Source organism: Amphibalanus amphitrite, unplaced genomic scaffold (genome assembly GCF_019059575.1).
Source record: "Amphibalanus amphitrite isolate SeventyFive unplaced genomic scaffold, NRLGWU_Aamphi_draft 000304F_arrow, whole genome shotgun sequence".
NCBI lineage: Eukaryota > Metazoa > Arthropoda > Thecostraca > Balanomorpha > Balanidae > Amphibalanus > Amphibalanus amphitrite.
In genome coordinates, this window is record NW_024881799.1 from 455,220 (window position 1) to 475,079 (window position 19,860).

General features: G+C 50.7%; 2 protein-coding genes and 1 long non-coding RNA gene across 4 annotated transcripts in view; 1 reads left to right on the top strand and 2 right to left on the bottom strand.

Annotated features, from left to right (window-relative positions):
- The first annotated feature begins 4,970 nt into the window (after window positions 1-4,970).
- Window positions 4,971-12,067, top strand: LOC122387956 (monocyte to macrophage differentiation factor 2-like). The gene is made up of 8 exons (XM_043378664.1): window positions 4,971-4,974; window positions 5,221-5,300; window positions 5,597-5,684; window positions 6,530-6,687; window positions 7,878-8,000; window positions 8,408-8,537; window positions 9,020-9,165; window positions 9,883-12,067. The coding sequence occupies exons 2-8, from the start codon at window positions 5,233-5,235 to the stop codon at window positions 9,962-9,964; spliced, it is 795 nt and encodes a 264-aa protein (XP_043234599.1). The 5' UTR covers window positions 4,971-4,974; window positions 5,221-5,232; the 3' UTR covers window positions 9,965-12,067.
- Window positions 12,068-12,458: 391 nt separating this feature from the next.
- Window positions 12,459-13,675, bottom strand: LOC122387957. Its single transcript, XR_006257714.1, has 2 exons — window positions 13,072-13,675; window positions 12,459-12,838 (listed from the first exon to the last, which is right to left on the bottom strand). It is a non-coding gene; the product is annotated as an uncharacterized LOC122387957 (long non-coding RNA).
- Window positions 13,676-14,007: 332 nt separating this feature from the next.
- Window positions 14,008-19,860, bottom strand: part of LOC122387958 (prominin-like protein) — a 59,946-nt gene continuing 54,093 nt past the window's right edge. For both annotated transcript variants that reach the window (XM_043378666.1, XM_043378665.1), the window contains exons 14-20: window positions 18,809-18,943; window positions 18,151-18,309; window positions 17,709-17,830; window positions 17,321-17,371; window positions 16,873-17,043; window positions 16,269-16,364; window positions 14,008-15,867 (exon numbers count right to left, since the gene is read on the bottom strand). In XM_043378666.1, coding sequence (XP_043234601.1) covers window positions 15,849-15,867; window positions 16,269-16,364; window positions 16,873-17,043; window positions 17,321-17,371; window positions 17,709-17,830; window positions 18,151-18,309; window positions 18,809-18,943 — 753 coding nt within the window. In that variant the 3' untranslated portion in view covers window positions 14,008-15,848. The remainder of the gene's footprint in view (window positions 15,868-16,268; window positions 16,365-16,872; window positions 17,044-17,320; window positions 17,372-17,708; window positions 17,831-18,150; window positions 18,310-18,808; window positions 18,944-19,860) is intronic.

Below are 19,860 nucleotides of genomic sequence, written 5' to 3' on the forward strand. Positions count from 1 at the left end.
CGAGCCGTTTTCTATGTGTATTGGTCTTGCAGCGAACAGCAGAGTCGAAAAACGAATTGACAATGTCGCCGAAAACCGCGGTCATATGCTGGCCGTCCCTAGTACTACCAATATGCCCGCAGGCGCGGCGAGAGACAAGCTCAACGTATGAGTCACCGTCCGGCTGCCGGGAGAGCCCCTACCGTGACCTTTGTTCACAGGCGTGACGTCACGACAATGGGCTCGTAAACGTACGGGCAGCGGCCGCCTCAGGGGTGCCGCCGTGACCTTTGCACGATATGTTCTAAAGCGTATGGCACAGCGGTTACTAGGAAGGTTGAGGCCGGCCAACAAACTTGACGCGCAATTGACAACAGGTAACAGATTGATTAATAAAGCGGCGACAATTAATGAAAATGACAACATGAAATGACAAATCGCATAGATGACAAATCGCGTAGATGATCCCTACAGTACCCCCTCGCCAGACATGTCGCGGACAAAAGTGACATGGCGATATCTTACCGGAGGTCGTATGACGCGGCCGGAGCGGGTCGTCCGTAGTATCGGCTGAGGCTGCAATGGTGCAGCGTCAGCCCGAGCGACGGCTGCAGGGCGATTTGGTGCGTCACCGTAGATCAGAAGCTCCGGGCCGCTGGGCTCATTGCTGAGCGGTGGCGCGGCCGGCGGGCCGCTGGACTGAGTACCGTGCGGCTGCACAGTCGGCAGGTCAGGCTGTCGATGACCGGATTCATCTGGCGTCTCCAGGAAGGCGGCCTTACACCGGTCGATGCTGATGACTTCCTTTTTCTGTCGACGGTCGATGGTGATGGTTTTGGTGGTCCTTTCGGTAACCGGGAACGGTCCGTCGTATGGAGCGTCCAGCGGGTAGCGGTGACAGTCCCTGCGCACGAAGACGTGTGTCGCCGTCTGGAGTGCCGTCGGGACGTACGTGGCGCGCTGGACCGGACGTGGGAGTGTCGGCCGCACCTGAGACATGGCGCGCTTCAGGTCTTGTACGAAACCGGCCGGTGATGCTGCTGAGGCTTGGCTGCTGATGAAGAACTCGCCGGGAAGCCGCAGTGAGGAGCCGGTATTGCTGCTGTTGCCTCTGCTGCTGCTGCTGCTGCTGTTGCTGCTGTTGCTGCTGCTGCTGCTGCTGCTGCTGCTGCTGCTGCTGTTGCCGCTGTTGCTGCTGCTGGACGGTCGAATGGTGCCTTGCTGGAGCATCTTGTTGAACTCGGCACGTGCGATTTGAAGGCGCTCCGGCGGGAGGCGTCGTGGCCGCTGGTACACCGGTGGACCCTTGGTGACGATGTGGTGCGTCACGTTGTGCTTCACCGGTGTTGGTCCAGGTTTTGGTGAGGTCACATCCGGGTACCGGGCGAGGACAGCTGCGAAGCGAGCAGCAGCCTGCTCCCGGACGAGACGAACTCCGATGGAGCACAGCCTTGACCGCTCGGCGCTGGCGCAGACGGTGCCGTCCCGCAGGAGACGCTGGTTGGCAACGTCCACGACGAGGTGATGTGCGGCCAGGAAGTCGGTGCCCAAGATGGGTGTGGTGACGTCAGTGACGAAGAATCGATGTTTCAGGCGGTGCTGCTGACTCAAGGTGACGTCCAGCAGGCAGGTGCCGTGCACCGCGATCGGTGAGCCGTTTGCCGCGACGAGCTGCTGGCCGACAGGAGCAGGGGTCAGCGTAGACCCGTTGGGCAGGCAGCGGCGAGGCAGCACGCTGACCTGCGCCCCGGTGTCGACTAGAAATTGCCGGTCCGTCTCCGTGTCCCTCACGAAGAGGAGTGGCGCGGCGGGAGGGGCGCCCGTGCTTTGCGCCATCAGCACGGGGCGCCTCAGTTTTCCGAGGCGATCCAGGAGCACGGCAGCTTGCATCGGCGCGCTTGGGCGCCGAATCGCTGGTGGTACCAACACAGCGTGTCGTCGTGCGGCGGCGTTGAAGGACGAGCCGGTGACGGGCGGCGTGACTGGCGAGACGCCTGGCGCGGCCGGGAACGGCTGCGGTCGCGTCGCACGACGTCCTCGAGTCGTCGGTTGCTGGCCTCCAGGCGCTCCATCTTAGCGACCAGGGAGGCGATGACGGTGTCCAGCGCAGGGGTTGCAGCTGGCGCTGGGGCTGTCACTGCAGCAGCGATGGGCGGTGCCGGCTGTGTGCACGGCTGTGCCGCGATCGCTGATAGCCGTGGGTCCGGTCCGCTAGCTTCCAGATACCGGTCGGCCGCTTCTGCCAGTGCGTCAAGCGTGCTGTCGGCTGGCAGGAGGGCGAGGGCAGCACGGACGGGCTGCGGTAGCCGTTGTTGAAATAGGGTACGGAAGAGCTCCGTATCAACCGGGGCGTCCCCGGCTGCGGCTAGCTCGTTGCGCATTGAACGCAACAGCGCCGTCGGCTTCTGATCGCCGAGCTGCTGGCGGCCGAGCAGGGCTTGTAGTCGGTCGGCGCGTGACTGTGCTAGGCGGGCTTGGAGCGCCGCACACAGCACGTCAAAAGACCGAGATGACCGGATGACGTCCTTGACCTGGACGGCGATGTTGGCGGGGAGGTTTGCGACGAGGAGCTTAAACCTCAGCTCGTCGGAGTCGACCCCGCTGACGTCGAAAGCGCACTGCACCTGCAGTAGCCACAGGTCGGGCTCTTCCGGAGAGTATGGTGGTAGCCGGAAGCTAGCCATGGGCCGATGAGTTGACTCGGAGGCTGAAGCTGGAACGCTGGCTGGGTCTTGAGCTGCGGCGCCGGACTGTGCGCTGTCCGCGGGCATGACGAGAGGCTAAGGTCGAACAACGGAGATCACGTCGGGGTCACCAATTGTCGTACTGCGCTGTGGGTAGCGCGTGGCTGGACGGACGGTCCGTGACAACCTATTGATCTGTGGCTGATCTATTAGAGTGTCCGTCCGAGAGCCGTACGACGGCTGACAGAGCCTGGGGGTCGCGAACTGGTGTGGTAACCGTTACGCCCACCTGGGACGCCCGAGTCGGTACGGCACTTGCGGTGTCGTAACCGGATCGGCGGGAACCAGCAGAACGCTGTTGGACCGGCGGTGAAAGTCGGAACCGAGCACTCGCCCACCAGTGGGGCGTCTGGTCGAGCAGGTCTACCCGCTAAGGCAGCCTGAGCACGAACCAGTGGCAGGGTCCGATCAATGACCGTGGTCCGACCAGGGTGTCAGCGCAATGGCCAGTCAGAGGCGTCTTTAAGGGCGCGGAAGCCCACCTCGGTCGACTGTGGCCGGTGCAACCTAGTCAGGTCGTTTGTGTGAATCTCCGTGTTCTTCCATCGCCTCAGAGTAGCCGCTCTTCTCCAAATGCCCGAGCCGTTTTCTATGTGTATTGGTCTTGCAGCGAACAGCAGAGTCGAAAAACGAATTGACAATGTCGCCGAAAACCGCGGTCATATGCTGGCCGTCCCTAGTACTACCAATATGCCCGCAGGCGCGGCGAGAGACAAGCTCAACGTATGAGTCACCGTCCGGCTGCCGGGAGAGCCCCTACCGTGACCTTTGTTCACAGGCGTGACGTCACGACAATGGGCTCGTAAACGTACGGGCAGCGGCCGCCTCAGGGGTGCCGCCGTGACCTTTGCACGATATGTTCTAAAGCGTATGGCACAGCGGTTACTAGGAAGGTTGAGGCCGGCCAACAAACTTGACGCGCAATTGACAACAGGTAACAGATTGATTAATAAAGCGGCGACAATTAATGAAAATGACAACATGAAACGACAAATCGCATAGATGACAAATCGCGTAGATGATCCCTACAGCCTTGCGGAAATTAAGGAAACTTCTGTTTAAAAATACGGCTCCCCTAATTGCCCCTAATCTCCAGTAATGTTTGCACCACGGTGACTTGCACGTTACTCAAATATCACTCATGAGCAATAAACATTTGTATTGTGTGTCAACATGTTTCCACATTCACACTAGTGACTAGTCCCCTCCCAAAATACAAATCATTTGGGATTAGGGGGAGGAGTTAAGAAGAGGGATTGAGACTTGAGAGAAACATTTATAGTTCGTTTTTTTTAAAAGGACGCTGGCTCCAAGTTCATTATCGAAGCTCTCACGTGAGTTTTGGCAGCTTCAGCGTCTGGCTAAGAATTTCTTACCGTAAAAATGATCGATTTCAAATTGTGCTCGGTAAATACATGTTAATTGTGTCTTCAAAAATGAGCATATCATGATGACATCGCTGGTGGCAGCTGGCAACCAATGTCAGTACGAAGGCATTAACTGCCAACAAATTTTTGAAAAACCTCGTTTTTCACTGTTAACGAGGCCCGAATCGAGTAAGCAGTTCTTTCCATGATAAGTATACGTTACATTGCAATGCAAGTTCCACAGCATGACGTCACCACTGTTCTCTTGTTAAGTTCGAAAACGCACGTATGTAATTTATCGGGAATAATTCACATGTTAAAATAAGGCAACGTTCGAGTTTCTCAGGTTCAGTTTTTGCCCGTTTTGCTCGCTAAAACACATGCTTGTTCGAAAAACATACTTGGAGCCAGAGTCCTTTTGAAAAAAACGAACTATAGTTAAGAGGATTGATGGGAACAGTTTTTTTAATGAGAGGTCAGAGGAACTTATAGGAGGTTGGAGGAGCCATGAGAAAAGACCCTTTAAAGGGACCCTCCCACCTTAACATTAGATTTGAGTTGAGATAGCCAAAAAGGGGTCCCTGGCTCACAATTACCGGTTTCGGCACTCACAACATCGAGAAATGCCTTAAATCGGAAATATTGAATTTCAAAATTGCAGCATTTTGATTCAGAGGGGCTAATGCTTAGGAATACCCCTCTGAATGTGTGACGTCAGCGCAGATATCTAACGATTTTTAAATGTTTGACTAAAACGTTTTGTAGCACGCGGTGGTATATGCTGCTTTGCGCGCAACAAATGCCGCACTTTCAAATAAAGTCGCTAGGAACAGCGGAGATCCCAAAAAGTAAACAATCGTAAAAGTCTAATATCTTGAAAACCAGTGAATATTTTTCGATGAAATTTGGTAGATATTCGTTTTCGCTCTTTCTGAACCGAGCGACGTCACTTTCATGCCAATTCATTAACTTTTTTGAAGGTGGGAGGGTCCCTTTAATGTCATGCCCATGTAAACCTGGTATCAATGGAACACACTTATTTCATTGATCAGCTGGGGCAGTGAGGAACAAACACAGTGTTAGTTTGGTGCCAATGCCCAATATTGTCTTACTTGGTGTCTTCTTTGCAGGTGCATGACATCATGGTAAAGGGACACAGCATAAGTACCCTCCAGTACTGGCTTTTGGATGTCAAGCACAACTTGAGACAGTAAGTTAGACAGTCAACTGTAATTTGGGTTAGGTATGGGTTCTGATTTGATTTTTGTGAATGGTGCAAAATTTGTTCCTTTGTTCATCAGGAACTTAGAAGAGAAATTTCTAAACCTTTTCCAGGTGATAGCTAAATTATTTCCCTGGCACTAATAATATAGATTTTGTTTGCTCCAAAACATTTCTGTTCTTTGAGAATTGTTTGACTGTCATGCCATGCTCATGCTCTGCACCATGAGTGATTGATAACGATTATTCCGCTCTTATTTATCGCTGACAACATTCTCTTTGCAGGATCAAATGGAAGAACGAGCGTGGCCGTCACGGAGAAGCCTACAAGCCGACCGATGTGGAACACATTGCCAACATCATCACTCATGGGGTATGTCTTACAGACACTTATGAGTCATGTTTTACATGACTCGTAGGCACAAATGTATCTTAGTAGTTAGTTCTGTCCCGTATTTCATTTCCTATAGCGTTGGGCCTCCCTAGGCCCTCCGGCGCTCGCTATAGGAGGCACCTGCTGGGGCTGGTTTGCAGTTGGTCTGGTGGGAACCAGTTCAAGTCTGCGAGTAGATAGACGGGCTAATTTTTGGCATCCGAATTTCCCCTATCGCCCGGAATAGCCCGATCGGTCGGTTGGGGTCGGGGTAAGAAACGAGCTCTGCTTAGCGTGAGCTCTCGCTCCGTAAACAGTTATCAAAACGTTTGAGCTAGGTTTATTATAAAGAAAAAGTTTGCAGTTGGAGGGGACGCTTAGCAGAAAGTGTAGGGTCAGTTCTCTTGTCGGATATTGATTCGGGATAAAGCTCTATGAGACTTCGGATGGGATTAAGTTACGGATGGATTCTGGTTGAATTTTGCCTCTTGGATCGGGCCACTCAGGCATTGCCTGTTATTGATAAGCCCTTTTTCCAGCGGAGGAACGGTTCATCGACGGAGCTTGGGGTGTCAAGTCAGAAGAGTTAAACGCAGCAGGGGTTCGTTGATTGTGCACCATCATACGAATCTTATCGAGCATTGTGCTGTGCACTCCAGGGGATGAGCAGGGACTCCCTCTCGATAGGACTTCGTGCATTTCAAGCTGAACGCTGCCACTCCGAAATCCGTCGATAGTGTTTATCACTTTATTTTCACTCATTGCATCTTTGGTTGCGTTAAGTGTGTAGTATGATTTTGCATATTACATTTTACGTGGACTCTGTTCATTTTATTTTCTCGCAGGTGTGGATACTACCGAGCATCTTCTTCGCTCTGAGCCTATACCGAGAATCCGATGTGTACTACGAGGCCTACGCTAGCGTCATCTACGGCTCGGCGTTGATTCTCCTGTTCTCCGTATCCACCGTCTTCCATCTGATCTCATTCGCCTATCGGGATAGGTGAGATTCATCGCTTGTTTCTTGTTTAGATAGTTTATGTTTAGATCTGTGTTGCCTGCTTTGTTGTGTGGTGTACTTCAGTCTTCAATGGTCTGATAATATCAATGTAGAAAATTTGTCGCTCACTAGCTTCTTCTTTAACAGTAACGTTGCAAAGTGAGTGTACAACACTAGCAGTCGGGATCATTGTGTCAATTTAACGGTAATGCTATTTGCTGCTCGATTGTAGTGGCTCGCCAGTGTTTTGTTGTGGTTGACGGTGTAACAAAACTAATGCGTGTTTCGGCTGTGATGTCTGCCTGTGTGTTATTTCAGGACTCTGTGATATAACTCTTTTGATCTTGTTGGTAACTATCTCGTTTCTTTTTCAATTGCCTTTCATGAAAATCGGCATGGCCCGCACCCTGATTAACCTTCAAATAAGTTTGCTACTACTCTTGGACGCTTTTTAATGTTATGCCTGCCAACTTGTGAGCACTCACTTTGGGATTGTTCATCATGCCATGCTTGTTTCGGCTTTGATTGCTCTGTTGTTTGAATGGAGGTGCTTTCATTTACTCACAACTTGCCACATAAGGTCTTATGGGGTGAAATGGAATGAAGGGATGACATGCATAATCACGAGTTACCTAAGCAAAATATGAATGAAAATTATCTGGTTAGTCGATTTTCAGCAGTTGTATGCACGCATATATAGATTAAACTTTAAAGAGAATGTTTGCGTTTTGTTTGTTTTCGAATATTCTGTTTACTCTCGTATTTTCTCGTTACGGATGGCTTCCATCATGCTATATGTTTATATATTTATGTGGAATATGCCATTTGGCGAGACCTGTAGCATTCAGCGAGCTCTATCTATTTTCCTCTACAGTTAATGCTGTTTGCTTTGTATGCTGGCTAACATATCTGGGCTGTTTGTGCTACCCCCTCCCGCTCTTCTTTGCTGCTGTCACCTCTCCTATAGTTGACTCTTCCTTCCGGAAAGCCAGGCCTTCCTCTGTGCCGGATAGCAGTTTCACGTCTCGCTACTTCCATCCCCTCTCCTCCCTCTGCTACTCTGCACTCCTCTCGTCTCTCCCCGCACTGACTCTCCCTGACACTCTCCCCCTTCCCCCCCCCCCACCTCTCGCTGCTCTGTCCCGCTCTCGTCTCTCCCCACCTCTTACCCTGCCCTCTGGCGGTCCCCGCAGCTTTTGGCGTGACGTGTTCCATCGACTGGATCGGGGCGTCATCTACTTCTTCATCGCCTCGTCCTACACACCCTGGCTGGTGCTGAAGGAGGTGCCAGACTCGGGATGGTCGGTTCACCTCAGGTGAGCGATGGTTCAGGTTAGGTCCTGTAGTGAGGTCAGATTATGTGGTCAGGGTTGGGTCACCTCAGGTCGGAAGACGGAAGGCCAGGTCACCTCGGGTCAGCTAAGTTTAGGTGACATGGTCAGATCACCTCAAGTGAGCTCGAATCATCCCCGGTGGGGTCATATTACGTCAAAGACCAGGCCAATGGGACACATCGGTGGAGTCAGGCCCGGAAGATGTTTTGTTTTTTAGGCCAATTTGGTTGACACCTCTGGTGTTTTTTTCAGCCGTATTTTCAGCACTGACTTTCCTCGCTCCTGTCAGGGTCGGTTTGGTCTCCTTATTTTGAATTTGTGTCCGGACTCATGACAAGACCCGTCATCCATCCCCCTCATATTTACTCCCCCCCCCCCTTCTACCTCAGGTGGGCGATCTGGATCCTGGCCGGTCTCGGGGTGCTCTACCAGCAGCTGTTCCACGAGCGGTACAAGTGGCTAGAGACCCTCATCTACCTGGTGATCGCCATAGCACCCTCGCTCTGCATCTATGAAATGGTGAGTACGGGGAACAAGAGAGCGTACTGTTGTGAACTGCGAATTCGGTGGGGTGCTTCTGCATTATAATTCTATGTGCGCCTGCATTATTAGTCTATGTGCAAAATTTGTCATTGCACCTATCACTTGAACATGCGGAGTCACCGAGATAAGGAGTCTGGTAGCGTAGTGTACTTGCTTAATAATTTGATATATGACATTACACTTCCTCTATATGACGTCAGACTGATGTGAGCGGTGCCACAGAGCTCGAGTACGGCAGTGTTAGCCTGATATATGACGTCATGTTTTCTCTCTGTATGACGTCAGCGGCGTCACGGAGCTCAAGTACGGCAGTGTATTGTACGTACTAGCTTGATTCATGTATGACGACTCTCTCTCTCCCTCTACATATGACGTCAGCGGCATCACGGAGCTCAAGTACGGCAGTGTATTGTACGCACTAGCTTGACGACTCTCTCTCCCTCTCTATATGACGTCAGACTGACGTCAGCGGCGTCACGGAGCTCAAGTACGGCGGTCTGGTGTACGTGCTGGGCGTCGTTTTCTTCAAGCTGGACGGCCGCCTGCCGATGGCTCACGCCGTCTGGCATTTGTTCGTCGTGGTCGGAGCTACCATACACTATCAGTGAGTGGGAAAGAGGGGATAGGGAGGGGGAGAGGGAGAGGGAGAGGGAGAGGGAGAGGGAGAGGGAGAGGGAGAGGGAGAGAGAGAGAGAGAGAGAGAGAGAGAGAGAGAGAGAGAGAGAGAGAGAGAGAGAGAGAGAGAGAGAGAGAGAGAGAGAGAGAGAGAGAGAGAGAGAGACGACAGCGTAAGAAAGAGAAGTCCTTACCATGTGCTATCTTCAAATAACCTGGCAAAGCTTTGGGTAAAGCTATCAAGAACCGACGAATAGCTGATAAGTAATGCCCTTTCTACCAATAAAACATGATAAGCGCCGTCTAAGGCGGTGTTATGTATTGCTTGCAGACGGTTTCACACTGCAATAATTTTGTGTTGAGTCACTCGAGTGCTCTGCCTGAGGCTGAACCTACAGCAAAACTCTGGGTTCTGTAGATCAATATATTTCGTGAAATCACATACACTCCGCCTTCGGTGTTGATGTTTGTTATTGTTGCCGTTGTTGATGTTGTTGCCTCGCAACATTGCTTAGAACCTGCCGCTGATATCTTCCGCAATTGCACCAGTTGTAACTAGACTCTTAGGTGTGGAATGTCTGGCCTGACCTTGACGCTACAACCACCCACGGATCCGATCTGCTTCTGCTCTTTGACGGACCCCCACTTTGACCCCCCCCCCCCCCCCCCGATCGTCTGTGCTGACTCCTCCCCCTCTCTCTCTCAGGTCGGTGATGACCTACCTCCTCGAGGCACACGTGCCAAAGCCGTGGGCGAACGGCGTTGGAGGCTCCATGGACGAGTTATAACGCTGGAGACCAGTAGGTAGAGTACGCCCATTGGACGGGCGTAATGTCGGCAGCGGTAAGAGCTCTGGCCGGTCGCGCTGGGCTGAGACAGGGTATGTGTTAACCTGGCTGGAGGTGTAGCTTAGGAAGGTAGCCTAGTTGGTGAGTCAAGAAGTGAGACAAGAAGTTAAGAGCCGCAGGTGAGAACTAGTAGCGACGGTGGGATGGTAGGAAAGATGCTACACTACGATATGGAAGCGGTTACACCGAACAGGGTCCTGTCGCCTTGGCCTTTAGTCAGCCTGGTTGCTGGTCGCAGTTACGAGCGGGGCCTGCTAGGCGCTTATTATTTGGGACTGCTGGCTGGTTGAGGACCTCGCCGTTGTGTTCTTGGGAGATCATAATTATCCCGCCAGTACACCAGAGCTTATTATCGTGACGTAACTAGTAACTGGTGTTAATTAGTGTCACGTTGCATATGATAGTGATTTAGTGGTTATTTTGGTGTTTTTAACTGTAGAGTTGGTGTTGCACCAAATGATTGTGGGTGATTGGTGGTGCACTTCCCTTACCCTGTTTTGGGAGCTTAAGGAAATTCGTGTTTTAATCGGGCGTTTTTCCGCCCTCGAAGCTGAAATGCTATTTATTGATGTCGTTTTCGAGGCCCACGGGCGTCCAATTGCGCTTATCAATGTACAAAACGACGATATTGATGGCAGTAATTGGTGTTCATAGGTTGTTGGCTAAATGTCGGCTATAATAGCTTGCACTGTGTCTTATTGTTGAAAAAAAAAAACTGCTGGAATATGCCGCAATGCAATCAATGGTACTGTATACCGTTACAAAGCTGTAGCTCTGTTGATGAAACGTCCTAATCCCGTTGCAATGTGAACGAATGTTGACAACGAGCGTCCTGGTGATGTGGCACCCGTCCTTCTCTTTCTGTTGGTGATTTTTGCCAGGTGTGGTGTCGGTTGCTTTCTCTGTGATCTGTACGCTAGTGATCCGATGTGTTTGTGTGCGGGCTCGCTGTGGATAGGCGCGTGCGTGTAATCTGTGATCAGAATGGTCTATTTTCTGGCGGATAGGAAGGAAGGTTGCGAGAGGACTTTGATGGTTATTTATTTTGGTTGTGACTTACTTTACCATGATTTCGTAGGTTAATGTGAGATGTATGTCTGCTTTGTTGGAATTTCTCCTGGTAGACGGACTCGATGTTTCTTGCTGTTAATCCAGATGCTGGTGCTTAAATCAGTTCATGGCTCTAAGAACAAACGGCGTGATATTTATCGTACCAGGCTGCTTAATTAATTAAGAGACTTTTCCTGCAGACCTTCCTTTTGACATTTTAACTTTATGTGTCAAAACCTGTGTCAAATTCATGCCACAGTTAGGATTGCTGTTTTCCGAAGCTCTGGCTGTAGAGTGAACTGCGAACTGGAACACAAGCGATGAAATTTTGCAGCCACGCTGTCCTCCGTTCTCCCCTTTCTGTGGATGACAAATTACGATGCGTTCGGGTTGAACCGCTTCGGGTTGCGTTCGGGTTGAACCGTTCGGGTTGGTTCATGTTTCAGTAGAAACATGAATAAGTAATATCAGGGATAAATTTGAATGCATTTGTGGTCGGGCTGAGATGTAAAAATAGGACCATTCATTGGTACCTCGATGTGGAGCCTTGAGTGCGATGAAATGTCTTCAACCGTTCGCCGCTTTCAAAGGTTCTGAAATCCGGCATGTACTTATACTTTCCCACAGCGTTTTCTTGTACGACCAAAACGTTCTCAGGGCAATGCCATGTATCCTTAGCTTCAACCTGGCTATCCTTGTGCAATGGTTCCGTACAAGTATCGCATACACTTGTCGATACTACGGACTTCCAAGTCTATCCAAATTTGCCCCTCTTGTCTTTATCTTCGTGCGCTTTAAATGTTTATCATGTGCTCGTTGGTGTTCACTGTTCAGTGAATATGTTTAGCCCTCCCATCAACTGAAACTGCCTACTGTGTTAGCCAAGTACACCATGTTGTAGAGTTACCATGTGCTGTAGATGTTGTAGTCTTTGCTGTCGTGTCGTGACCTCGCCAAGTAGGCTGTGTTGTAGCCAATACACCATCGTGTGAATTCGTTTGGTTTGCATCTTGTCATACGCTTCCCCCTCCCGTTTTAAGTTTACTGACTCATCACCGCCCCTGAAAACGGCGACAGGCACATAAACAGCAAACAACGACAGATGCCCCATCTGTCGTTGCCCATCTTCAGGCAACGACAGGCCGAGCTTCAGACACGCTTACACGATCATAGCCTACCAAGACATCGCTCACATAATGTCGGCACTGCGGTGTTCCCCGGCGGTTCCCCGACAAGGGGAGCTTGTCGATCGTCTCACTAGGGCGTTTATGACATGTGACTTGCGATAAAAGCTGAACGACAGTGCAGCAAACAGGAGACTTTCAAAGTATCGCGAGTGACACATTGCCCCGCAATGCGCAGATAATCGGCATTGCAAGCGACACAGCGGACCGAGGGTTATATTATCGACCGTAGCGGGGTTGGGACCAGCGGTCTGTTCACTTAGCAGTAATCAATCCTATTCGTGACTCCGCAGAATCGAGATAATGGACAATCGGTAGCATGTGATAGACATATCATCATCCACACGTCAACTGGGAGCAGATAATACAAATTATTTCAATTCATAGAGGATTCTAACATCTTCTCGGCTTTGAACACCGTCTGATGGCCCCTTTTGCGTTCCTGCTTCCTCCCGATTACCTCCGTGTCCGCGAGACTCCCAGATTGTCGAATGGTGTCAGTTCCTTGTTCCCATGAAGGGCACCGGTGGCCCCTCAGGCGCCGGGACTTCCAGATACAAACGCACCGGCGGCTTAGGCTCTGCGTGACAGAAAGGTCGTCAGGTCAGCTAGGTCAGTCTGTGGATAACTGGTGAAACACCAAGTTATCGTCACCAAAAACAATTTGGCTGCTTCATGAGGAAATTGTGCGTCGATTGTAGCATAAAGGGTTACAGTGACGACAACGTAGTATGAATGAAGTTGACGTAGTTGAATGGGAAACTGCCATCGATCATCATTGACAGGGCAACCTTGGTTTGCTCTTGCTCTTACCTGGCTCCGGAACTTTGTCATCGGTCTTTTCTGCAGGTGCGGCACGCGAACTTGTGGCGAAGAACGCTACTGTTAGCAACGCCACCAACAGCATCATGTGCAGATTGAAGCGCATGTTGAATTCTCTGAGGCGGAGCGACAATTACTCCGAGAACGAGCGTAGTTCGAACGTACGAAACAGCACACAGCTTCTTGGGAGCAGTTTGCTGAAGGCTAGACGCTTTTACAGACGGGTACAAACATGAGGATGATGGAATGAAACCGTAATCGTGCTCCAAATGAAAACAGTTCCTGTTCTTTGAAACGATAAGGAATGAACAGAAGGGAAAGCGTTGCACAAGACTGGTAACAATGGAGGCCGGGAGTCGGAAGGTTTTCTGAGTGCCAACTGTTCCGTAAGCCAAAGATGTGAGGCAAACTGGCCGACAATCTCAGAACTCCAGCGAGCAGATCTCGGTAGTGCCTCGTGAAGTTGCGGAACGGATGACAGGCAGTCCGTCTTTCTCACTTCACGAGGATGTCAGTCCGCCGTTCTTTCTAAGGTTTTTAGCTCGGCGTCGTCTGTGTACAACCACATCAGTGGACGTCTGCTAGCCAACTGAGCCAGCGCTAGGCCTGTGCCGCTCTCAAAGAGCGCAGAAAACAACCAGACTGTCATACCGTCACATGCAACGGCAAGCCGTCACACGCGAGAGTGACGGTCCGCCCGTCACACGTACGTTACGCTGTCGTCACGGAGCTGACGCCCCGCCATAACATGTTTGCCCTACGTCAGCGTGACGTGACGCCACGGTAACGCAGAGTGACGGAGCGTGACACGACGTCATAACGCCGGCCGGGCGACGGGTGTGAAAACAAGGACGGTCTACCGAATCGATGTTTCTGTGACGATATTTGCTCGGATGAGATCAGAGTTTTTCGAGTTGAAAGCAGTAATGCAAAAGCTCCGTATATTATTTACACACAGGCGGGCATACCGTCGTCAGATGCGGTGGCTCAATATCACGGAAGTCCAACGCTCCTCTAGGAAACTCGCACCCTATCATGAACAAACAGCTTCCAACAGGCTACATTTCAATAAACATCCATTTGCATGAAATCCCCACAAGTTCGACCACCTTTCTAGTGCTACTTTCTCGCAATCATACTGCAAACATAAAAATACACCATGCAACTAAAAGCAACGTCTTTCCGTAAAAAAATCAGCGTCATAAAAACAATGAAAACATCACATTTGCATCAAACACCAATCGTGAAGTCTGTCACAAAAGGCAAGTTGAAACAAAACACATGCCAGTGAAAATCATGACGGACTCGCTTATTTATATAACATCTCCGACCAACGAATCACCAATTGGAGGTTTCGATTCCACATCGTCACAACGAGCACCGGACTTCCAGGAATTCCGCTGTCTGCGCAGTAAACGCCGACGATCACAGTGCCGATCGCAGTCCCCCCCCCCCGAACAAAGTGTATCATCCGCCATAACTTCGACGGTGTTGAGCTCACTTCATGATAAACACAATATGCTACACCGTTTCCGCTTCATATATACAGGCACGTATCAAAAATACGCCTTCTGCGCAGCACTGGTAGTATGGAGACACAAACGCGAGGCATTCGACGTTCGTACATATTCCGAGCATGTTACATGAATCTGGCACTATGGGTATTTACAGTCCAGAGTTCTAATTTCTAGGCACGCTTAGAAGTGGAGAGACAATTATGGTCAACTATCGATCGATCGACCCTACGGTTATATACAATGGGCGATAAAACGGCTTTATCATGTTCACTGGAGCACAAAACATTCCACAAGTCAAGACTCATCATAGTACGACGATAATGACAAGCACTAAAAACACATTCATTTGCGTCTCCTTAAAACACTCGTTCACTCCCTCACGCAATCATGATCATACTAACGCATGGTAGGCCAAGTTTTGATTGAACAAAACATCTAACACGAAGATGTAAGCTGTAGCACCCAGATGAAAAACCCCACACTACCAAACCGGTTGCAAATGTATCTGACGGCACATAACCCTCAATGCTCTCACAGATCACGATTGTAGTTCAGCGAAGCCTTCTCCAAGTTTCTCAAACGGAAGCTCGATGAGCTAAGAAAAAGCCTCGCCCGTGCTCAAAGATCGCTCTTGGATCGCCGGATTCCGGTGCAGAGGAATCCAATGGATACGTCTATGATGTCAAATCGTCCAGTTTTGTCTCTGGTTCAACGGTAGAGCATATCACTCAATATCACAGCTTGTCTCCCTTTCCTCGAGGAGACAGAGAGACAAGATACAACAGTCACTGGGCAAGGTACTGGTCCAGTTCTCTAAACATCACTTTGACCTCTTCCTTCGAGCCGACCGGGTTCCAAATCCAGCCTTCCAGCCTTCAATGCCTTTCATTCACCCTCTGCAGTCCCTGGGAGACACTCAGCACGAGGCACCTGAGCATGAGCGGAGCGATGAAATTCAGTCTCTCAAGTCGTGTCCAGGCGGTGACGGCTTGAGATAGATGATGTTCATGATGCCACACTTGAAGCGAAGCGCACACGTAACACAATGATTGATCAATGGCCGCCACCGCCGCCCCAGCGCTGGTTCGTGCGCCAGGTCGAGTTAGGGTCAGATCAGCAGCCCCCCACTTTTGCTAGAGTCGCCCTGGGCCTGTGGTGTGCTGGTGCCTCCCTGACACTGAAGGTGCTTTATACATACATCCGACGGCAGCGCTAGAGATCCCGAGAGGTGATACGATCCGTTCAGATCACTCAGGCGTGGCCCAGCATCCTGTGAACGGAAAAAAAAAAACGGTGCATGAGATTCATATAGGAATAAGCATAGCTCTGAGAATATGGATCCGAAACATGGAAGACTGCCGATACCAACGACAAATGTTTGCTATTTAGTACAGTGCATGCACATGTTTTATTTATTTATCTATTTATTTATTCATTTATTTATTTATTATTTTTTTATACACACCAGTTCTAACTAGGATAAAGGTCGATAGTATTGAACTGTCGAACACGAAATCCTGACACATTTAATTAATTGATTACGTTTCGTTTAATCACTATTAACTATAACCACTCTATTCCACTACGTAGTCTCAACTTCCTAGGCAACGGTCGCCAACTAGGTATCGGTTCTACGCGCATTATCGTCAACAGCTCGCCGCTCGTACTTACGGTGTCTCCGAGGGGCTGTAGGGCGGCGGGTGCTCCCGGGTGGGCTGAGGGCTGTCCGGGTAGCCCGGCGGGCCTCCGGTCATCGTCATATCCCACCTGAGGGCATGGCAAAGGGCACAGGTTACGGAAGAGGTCAAACAAAGATCACGGTGGAGGTTATAGGTCACGGCAGAGGTCATAGGTGACGACAGAGGTTATAGGTCACAGCAGAGGTCATAGGGCACATCAAAGGTCACAGTTCACAGGTCAGAAAAGAGGTCACAGGTCACGGCAGAGGTCATTGGTGACGACAGAGGTCACAGGTCACATGTCACGGCGGATAATTCAAAGGTCAGCACCTTAATTGTATTGCCTTTGCTCGGCAGCTTCCTCCCATTCTCCAGATGCGGCACCCAGACTGTGCAGCTGATGGCAAATCATTGTTTTCTCGCTGCTCCCAGCAATCACATGAGCGTCGCCCTTTACTCCGCGTCCACACCCAGTGGGTACATCTGCCTCTCCCTCCCGTACTCACATGGGCGGCGCCTTGGGCTCCGTATCCTCCGTATGCACCCCGGTGGCACCCAGCGGGTACATCCATCCCCCACCCCCTCCCGATACTCACATGGGCGGCGCCTTGGGCTCGGTGTCCTCCGTGTGCACCCCGGTGGCACCCAGTGGGTACAGCTGACCCCGCGGCGGAATGGCCGAGTAGGAGGGCGACTCGGGACTGTAGCCACCGCGACTGAGGTCGTTGGACCGGCCCCGACGCCGCTCGCCGCCGCTGCCGCGCACACTGCACGAGGTGCAGCGGAGGGTCAGAGGAGGGGTGCGACATGAGACAGAAATACACTGGTACTTGGGGATTAGGTATACGAATATCGATTAACAATCCCAAGTAGATTCTGCCATAAAGTCATACATAACAAAAGTACGTCTGAAATGTTGTTTTCGAAAAAGTCACTCTTTTCTCTCAAAACTTCAAATAGAAGCATAACATTAAGAGCTCGATACCTATACTCCGTAATTTTAGCACCGATCTTTAGTGTTGGTTGTACAGCCCATTTCCTCACCTAGCCAGTGGGATGTTATCGTGGTCCCCGTACGCGTCATACGGATAGTCCCTGAAATAAAACGGCCACAGTCAACGCGAGTGTAGCGGGGAACCAGGACGTGGCGAGGGCATCAAAACTAACAAAAGTCAAACTAGACAGACGCCGATGATATTCAACAAAACAAACAGCACATCATTACTGCAGAAAATATAGTCCGGTGTCTTGGGAGCCGTATGCATTGCAAGGCAGGTTCACATATTTAACAGTAACAAGGAATTGGCGACTCTTTCAGCCTAGCAAAAACCGTGCAGTCCGATTATATCTCCCGAGTTTGATGTCGGCTTCTTTACCAAACTCTCACATTGGGCACAAGCTACCGCTCCTAGGACTAGTAGAAGTCACTCACGCGTCCATGAGGCCGTCTGAGAAGGGCTCTGCCTTTCGGTAGAGCGGCGTCAGCGCTAGGCTGAGGATGACGCACGGGATGAATAGCAGCAGACACCAGCCGATCGCAGCCCAGAAGGCGTTCTGTGGGGGAGGTGGGGGTCAGGGGCCATCAAAGGGTCACACAGGGGAATGGAGGGGGGGGGAGACAGGGCGAGGAGCTAAGCTCTTTGCTTTATCCATAACTTGCTTTCTTTGTAGCGGTAATTAACATCTCGAAAACGAGGCTTGATTACATTTCATCTATGTTACACGCAATTAAAACGCGCCGTATATAAACAGCCATGACACACCAGCACCACCTTCGGAAGTAATACGCTGAACGATCAGCAAGCAAAAAAGAGGGGAAGGGAGAGGGAGTCTGGACTGAATGGTAGTGACCTTCCGCACTCCCCGACACTCACGAACGGGTAGATGACGTTGCTGCACAGTGTGACGGTGGTGGCGTTATACACCGTGCTGATGGGCTCACAGCTGCCCAGGGTCCGGTGGAAGGAGCGCTCCACGCGCTCCGAGTAGCCATCCAGCCGGTCACTGAACTCGGCAGTGAACTGGTCCGCCAGCTGAGGGGCGGGGGGGGGGGGGGCGTCAGATAGAGTGGAGATAAGAACACAGGCACATGTCAGGCATTTATAATCAAGGTTGTCTTATGATCACATTACTTCAGCAAGAGCTGAAATAAATGTTAACGCCAAAATCAATTGACATACCAAGCGAAACTGAGCGAAACTTTGTTACAGCATACTACATACATCATTACATACATGTTACAGCATACTACATACATCGCCTCAGTAAATACACTCGACTGGGGTAATTAGGTCAGAAAATTCACACTCTACTTGCATGAACTAGAAACTGAACTCTTCTGAAAAGAACTATAGAAACAGATGCATAGAAAGAACACCAGAAACAGACACGAGCGATGTCGAACTGATGAAACAGCACTTTGCCAACTAAACGGAGCAGTCACGCAAGTTCCTCTGCCCCTCTCCCCTCTAATCCTCCCTCTCTCCTCCATCCCATCCTCTCCCCCACCCCACCCTGTCCCGGATGACCAACCTTGACGACCAGATCTCGGCCGCTGGTCCTCAGGTACCGTTCGGCGGCCTCTGCCGTCTCTGTCAGTTTCCTGACTACATCCGGCAGGCTGCCGTTGGCCGTCAGAATGTGCTCCTGCAGTGAGGCCGTCGAGTTCTGTCCGGGGAAAGGGAGATGTCAGAGTTGTCCTCTTGGAAAGCCTGTCGGGTGTCGCTATGATCGATGCGTTCGCATACATGTTTTGTGGTTCATGATAAGGCGTCGAAGAGAATGAGATCGACGTTGACAATCTCCCTGGCTAAAGCGAACGGATGCATTCCATTTCCGACATTGGGAAGCAGGTCCTGGGGCAGCATAACTGAAGGAGGCAAGCACGGACTTGGCAAGGCAGTATGGCTAAAACGAGGGCAATGAAGAGAAAGCATCAAACATATCCTTGGCTACCTATATGAACTCACACTGGTGGAAGGGTATTCGAATCAATGGGATTGCTGTAGTGCAATCACAATGACGATGTCTTGGATCGAACCAAGCCCTACATACATAGGGACAATGTGCCTCATGCACCATAAACAATAAACTCCAAACATGTGGCTTTTAGCAATTATCGCTTGCTCTTTACCCATGCTATTAATTTTCATTTCTGAGGCAGTGAATATCTTAGGATGGCAGCAAATTGAACATAACTACTTGAGATTTCGCATCCAGCAAAGCTACGCATCACCAATCATCCGTACGTTGTTGGTGAGCTGAGGCAGCCACTCCAGCCGTAGCTTTGTAAGCTCAGCTGCGATGACGCGGCCCCGGCTGGCAGCGCCTGGGGCGGTGGTGTCGGGGGTCTGGCTGTGTTATGGGCAGCTACTGGCTCGGAGGTCCGGTGAGACCTAGCCACGGCCGCGCTCCAAGGCCGCCCACCCCCGACCGAGGCCGAGCGGAAAATAACGACAAAAACTCGACCTCGCGCGCGCGAGGGAGAAAGTGAATAGCGAGCGAAAGGAGGGTTGTTCACGAGAAACAGTGATAAAATTTGATACTTTGATGGTTTATCGTGAGCTTAGAAGTTTCAAACCTCA